This window comes from Synchiropus splendidus, chromosome 1 (assembly GCF_027744825.2).
Source record: "Synchiropus splendidus isolate RoL2022-P1 chromosome 1, RoL_Sspl_1.0, whole genome shotgun sequence".
Taxonomy (NCBI): Eukaryota; Metazoa; Chordata; class Actinopteri; order Syngnathiformes; family Callionymidae; genus Synchiropus; species Synchiropus splendidus.
In genome coordinates, this window is record NC_071334.1 from 7,665,528 (window position 1) to 7,671,752 (window position 6,225).

General features: G+C 42.5%; 1 protein-coding gene across 1 annotated transcript; it reads right to left on the minus strand.

Moving 5' to 3' along the window:
* Positions 1-1,033: 1,033 nt before the first annotated feature.
* Positions 1,034-4,936, minus strand: LOC128752257 (gastrula zinc finger protein XlCGF57.1-like). Its single transcript, XM_053853304.1, has 2 exons — positions 4,745-4,936; positions 1,034-2,719 (listed from the first exon to the last, which is right to left on the minus strand). The coding sequence occupies exons 1-2, from the start codon at positions 4,797-4,799 to the stop codon at positions 1,173-1,175; spliced, it is 1,602 nt and encodes a 533-aa protein (XP_053709279.1). The 5' UTR covers positions 4,800-4,936; the 3' UTR covers positions 1,034-1,172.
* Positions 4,937-6,225: the final 1,289 nt, after the last annotated feature.

The following is a 6,225-nucleotide window of genomic DNA, read 5'->3' on the forward strand; positions in this document are numbered from 1 at the left end:
TGGGCAAACAAAGTTCAATTTGAGAGGAGTGGCATTGTGGCCAACTCATGGGAGTCTACAAAATATGACAATTAGATAAAAGAGATTCATCAGTACACAAAAAGCCTTTATTTTGAAATGACACTTGGGACTTAAAGACCAGCAGAGTCTCCAGTGAGAACCAGAAAGCATTCACAATCAAGTGTCTGTATCAAACAAAGACATGATCAGACCATCGATCTCAGAAACTCAAACCATGTCAATTCTCCTTGGAAACAGTGAACACTGCACTGGTCGGTTGACCAGCCGGTCGATGTCATGCAGATCATTCAAATGACACAATTATGCCAATTCATTTAATGCAATGCATCTGCATTTCTCATCATCCACCAGGAGTAACATTAAAGTTTCATCAACATTCCTCTGAAACAATTCATAAACAAAGATGGTTCTGCTGAATTACAATGCTAGATAAGTGTAAATCCAGTGCATCAAAGGCAGAACCCGAAACAAACCTTTGTGGCATCACTGGAGGTGGATCCTGCAGAATGCAGGTAAAACTCTCCAGCTTCAGTATCGGAACAGAAACCATGAAGCGTTGCATTACAGCTGGGTATTCTAACGGTGCCAGTGAGCATGGAAGCTTGTTATTATGACTAAAAGATGAAGAGCGTAAAAAAGTAGGTGAAATAGGATAAGCAACCTTAAAAAATGAGGGATGAGTGGTAACCATGTTTCCTGCTTTGTTCAATTGTTTTACCCTCAAAGTTTGCCTCAAAAGAGTTTTGAAACAGGAACATAAACAAACAGCAAGCGCCATCAAAACAGTGCAGAGACGCAATCCAAACCATTGGAGTGGAGGCATCTGTACTTTTTACCCAAACACATTTGATGTTGTGCTGTGTACTGCTGGATGCTTTGAGTCGGCGCTTCCAAAACAACGTGGTTGGAATAAAACCAAGTCCTTGTGTTACATGAACCTGACCTTCTTCCTCAAAAACCGTTGACAAATCCCTCATTATTGGTTGTTGTTGTCACTAATTCCATCCTTTCAGTGCACAGCACACCGGTGTCTTTTTCATTACAAGGAATGAAAGGTTTTCTCCAGAGTGAATCTTCATATGCCTCCTCAGGTAACTTTTTTCTCTGAACATTTTCGCATTGGGAGCAGATGTAAAGTTTCATGCGTATCTCTAAGTTGCTGCAACCTGAAAAACCTTTTCCACACTGGGAGCAGATGAAAGTTTTTCACCTGTGTGAGTTTTCATGTGCTTCTTTAGGTTGCTGTTGAGTGAAAAACCCTTACCACACTGGAAGCAGATGAAAGGTTTTTCACCAGTGTGAGTTATCATGTGTTGCATTAGGTTGCTGTTGAGTGAAAAACCTTTTCCACACTGGGAGCAGATGAAAGGTCTTTCACCGGTGTGAACTGTCATGTGTCTCTTTAGTCTCCTGCTCACTGAATAACATTCACCACACAGGGAGCAGATGAAAGGTTTTTCACTTGTGTGAGTTTGCATGTGTGTATCTAGGTTACTGGGGCGTGTAAAACCTTTTCCACACTGGGAGCAGATGAAAGGTTTTTCACCAGTGTGAATTCTCAAGTGCTTCTTTAGGTTGCTGTTGAGTGTAAAACCTTTACCACACTGGGAGCAGATGAAAGGTTTTTCACCAGTGTGAGTTATCATGTGTTGCTTTAGGTTACTGTTGAGTGTAAAACCTTTTCCACACTGGGAGCAGATGAAAGGTTTTTCGCCAGTGTGAACACTCATGTGATACTTTAATCCACTGCTGTCTGAATAACCTTCTCCACACTGGGAGCAGATGAAAGGCTTTTCACCAGTGTGCACTCTCATGTGTCTCCTCAGTTTGGTGCTTTCTGAATAACATTTACCACACTGGGAGCAGATGAAAGGTTTTTCACCAGTGTGAGTCATCATGTGTTGCTTTAGATTGCCGTTTAGTGAAAAACCTTTTCCACACTGGGAGCAGATGAAAGGTTTTTCACCAGTGTGAGTTCGCATGTGTTTATTTAGGCTGCTGTTGCGTGAAAAACGTTTTCCACACTGCGAGCAGGAGAAAGGTTTTTCACCATTGTGAACACTCATGTGAGTCTTTAGGCTGCTGTTGAATGGAAAACCTTTTCCACACAGGGAGCAGTTGAAAGGTTTTTCACCAGTGTGAATTCGCACGTGTTTATTTAGGCTGCCTTTGAATTTAAAACCTTTTCCACACAGGGAGCAGATGAAAGGTTTTTCACCAGTGTGACATGTCATGTGTTCCTTTAGGCCGCTGTTTTGTGAAAAACCTTTTCCACACTGGGAGCAGATAAAAGGTTTTTCTCCAGTGTGAACGCTCATGTGTCTGTTCAAGCTACCTCTTACTGAAAAACCTTTTCCACACTGAAAGCAGATGAAAGGTTTTTCACCAGCGTGTATTCTCATGTGGCTCAACAGTTTCCTTCTTGTTTCAAAACGGTTCCCACAAAGCAAACAAGTCGGAGGTCCATCACACGATTTCTTGCAATCTGTCAATTTAGCTTTCGAGGTGCATTTCTTCCCACGTGATTTGTGATCATTATCATCCGTCTCCTCCTTGGCATCAATGTTTGGATTCTCAACAGAGATGGAATCTGACTGAGTGTTACTGGTCTCTCTCCAGTCCTCACTGTCATCAGTGTCAGACTCGGAACACATCTGGTGGGCAGGGTGGAGAGGTGCATCCAAGTCGCCAGCGGGTTCTGTTTAAAGTGGATAAAGCACATGATTAGGGCGATCATTTAGAATCAATAGCCATAATGAAACAATATTTTCCGACATAATCTCATCATAGAGAGGAGTGCAAATAGTGCAAATATCTGCAAGCTCATGACAATTTAATATCTCGAGGGCTGAAACAATTACTCCATGACATGAACACAATCAAGCGCTCCGCCATGATAAATGTTTTGGTGTCTATTCTCACTCACATTACTGACCATACTGCCTTACATTCACTGACATTCAGATCATATACTTATTTTAATACAGTGCATGTAAGAGGACATGTTCGTATGTGAGTGTGACTGTATGATAGTGCATCTATGAGTGTATACACTAGTGTGTGTGAGAGTATGGCAGAGTCAGCATGAGGGCTGAATGATATATTGTTAGCATATTTCTATCGCAATATTAAATAAAATAGACAATGCTGTTCGTGAATAAACAGCTCTTGAATGCACTGCGCTGCAGTCTGCAGTCACGTTTGAAGCTTTGAACTTGAGTCTCTAGCTCAAAAGATGGCCAAGCTATGCCCCGTTGTCTGTGTCTGCAGTTAGAGCAGGTTGTGACTTTTGCTATGTTGAAAAAAATTGATTTTCTGATGGTGAATCGATTCGTACATTAACTCCTAACTTTTTCCACACTGAAAGCAGATGAAAGGTTTTTCACCAGTGTGAATTCTCATGTGGCTCAAGTTTCCTTCTTGTGTCAAAACGGTTCCCACAATGCAATTAATGTGATATTTTTGTTGCGTACGAGTGATATAGTAGTGGTAATATTATTTATCTGATTTCTGATGAGCATGTGGCTGAGCTAAGAAAAAACATTCTAAGTAGTGATCCACATTGTTGAACTTCTGATCCGATACTTGCTACTCCTGATACGTGAATTTGGATATCTGCCGATACCAATATACCGCTGATCCAATACCATAGAAGGCAACTCGAGGTGAGAGTAAGACCACAGAAGGAAGTCAAGAAAACATGACATCCTGACAACCGTGAAAACATTATCCTGGAAACAGATTTGCAACTCTGAAGGTTTCACATGAGCATTTAATATTTATTCAAAAGACAGACATCCACAGAAAGTGAATGGATACAAGATGATGCTTCATTTGATCAGCAAAACATCTGAACATCAATGCACACACTGCGCAAATCAAAAGCATCCAATGTGCTGTTTGTTCATGCTGCGACTGTATTTTGCTCCTGTTTTCTTTTGAAAGTGAACACCAGAGTTCCACTTTTGCATTCTGTTCAATGCTTGCATGCGAAACGGCTACATGTTTTCAGTCTCAGAACGCTGCTCTGCGAGCTCACTGCAAACTGTGGAATGGACTCCCTTCATGTCTTGCCTCTCACCAGTGTACAAGAAATCCATTCCACAGTTTGTAGTGAACTCGCCGAGCAGCTAAAGGTGATAAGATTTCAGCTGAAAACATGAAGCTTCCGACTCTTGACTCAGCTCTTGGATCGGCCATCATCTCGCCAATTCCCGATCCGTCAAAAACATGGTATGGGACGACGATACTGGATCAGACTGCCCCCATCCCCGATTCTAAATACTGCATGATTATCATTAATGTGGCTCGGCTTTCTGACAATCATTGGAACTTCAGGGTAAAAACCTGATTATTTACTTAGTTTAGTATTGTTTCTTTGTATTTGTTTTTTTCTGTTTGTGTTGCAAACTAAAACTATTTGAAAAATGACTGTCATTTTTTTTTGTTGTGTAGCTGTGATATAATCTAATCACAAGTGTGCAAGTCTCAAGTCTCAGGGGAAGGGGACGGGTCGCGCCCGAAAAATAATTGGTTCGGTCCCTTTAGGACTGGTTCAGTATAATTGAGCTTCAGTGTGGTTCAGAGTCCTGGTTGAGGTTATCCATTTGTTTGGGATGGTTAGGTTGAGGGTGTCAGGCTGCGGAAAGCATGGAAGTCAATGACAAACCTCCAAAAGTCCTAACAAGGACAGAAATACGAAAATGTGTGTGTGTGTGTGTACCTGCTCTCTCGGTCTCCATCTGCCGCAGGATTGTTTTTCGTCCCGTCTGTCGCATATAGGCACTGAATATGTCGAGAAAACTCGGTAACAGATTATCGTCAGCAGCTGCTATCAGCCGCTGCTTGAAGGAATCTTCCAACTTCAGCAGTCACGACGTTATTATCCACCAACGTAGAATAAAGGGACGCGAGGCTCCTTCAGTGTTCTGAGAGAGGAAAATGGCGGAGAGGGCGGGGCCTGTGTTTTCTACGGCGGCCCAGAGGGGGAAAATCCGGCAATGTATCGCTTTAAAAAAAATCTGGCGCCCTCTAATCTTGAAACCCTCGATCTCTTGAAAAAATCCCGCGTTGAATTAATTAGAAACAGTTGAGGACTACAATAATGACTGACTGAGAAGATTATATTCTATGTTTGCTGCATTTGTGAAGTCAGCTTTGATTTCACTATTTCATCCGGTTTCGATCATCGAACGTTGTAGATTGTTAATCATGTCTTTTTTTATGTATTTATACAATTTACTATATAACATAATTCATTTATAGGAATATTTTATTTAACTTATTGATGCAATTTTCATGCACACAACATGTTGAATGACAAGCATATTGTGTATGTTGTGTAAATAATATGCTTCCGCCTTTCAACCATTATGCGATAATTCCAATCAAAATTCGAGTTTGATGTTTATATAATCCAAATATTTCGCAATAAAGATGTTTTTGTCATCAAGGTGACGTCATTTAATGTCTCTGGAAATCAAATTCTCCACACAATGCAATAATTTCCACATCAATGATGGACGGCGTCATAGGTGACGGGTCAGACTAAGAGCAGTTCAGAAGCCCCGATGACAAAAACAAAAACACCAAGGACCGTGACGTCGCCCGGCATGGCGCAGCCGGGGCCCCACCCTGGAGCCAGGCCTGGGGTTGGGGCTCGAATGCGAGCGCCTGGTGGCCGGGCCTCTGCCCATGGGGCAAAAATCCTGTGACCTACACAAAGCCTCAAGCACAAGCCAACATGACACATAAGCCCTGCCCTGAATGAATGAGAGTGCCGTACATGTGCAACGTCAAGGTGGCCAGGCTCAACAACATCCAAGCCGGGGGACGACGACCGAGAACGGGACGCGAGAAAAACAGGTCCACCAACATAATGCCAAAGAGGAACTACATCTGCGTTCTTATGGCTGGGGAAAACTCCCACACGTCCTGGAGAGCACCCCCTCATGACATCCCATCTACCCCCAGAATCCTGTCCGACCAAAGGAGAATCGAGGCTGCCACTTGATACAACTGAGGCGACCTAACTTGCCCGTCTGGTCAGAGACGACACCACCATGGTGTTGTCTGACCTCACTAGGATATGCTTCCCTTGGCATTGTGGCCAACTCATGGGATTCTCCAAAATATGACAATTTCATAAAAGTGATTCATCAACACACAATTTTCAAAAGGCCTTTATTTTGAAATGACACTTGG

Bases quoted from the DNA above. Each gene is read 5' to 3' on its own strand.
- LOC128752257 (XM_053853304.1), bottom strand. From the start codon at position 4,799: ATGCGACAGACGGGACGAAAAACAATCCTGCGGCAGATGGAGACCGAG. The intron at 2,720-4,744 runs GTACACACACAC...CACTTTAAACAG, and splicing joins GATGGAGACCGAGAGAGCAG to AACCCGCTGGCGACTTGGAT.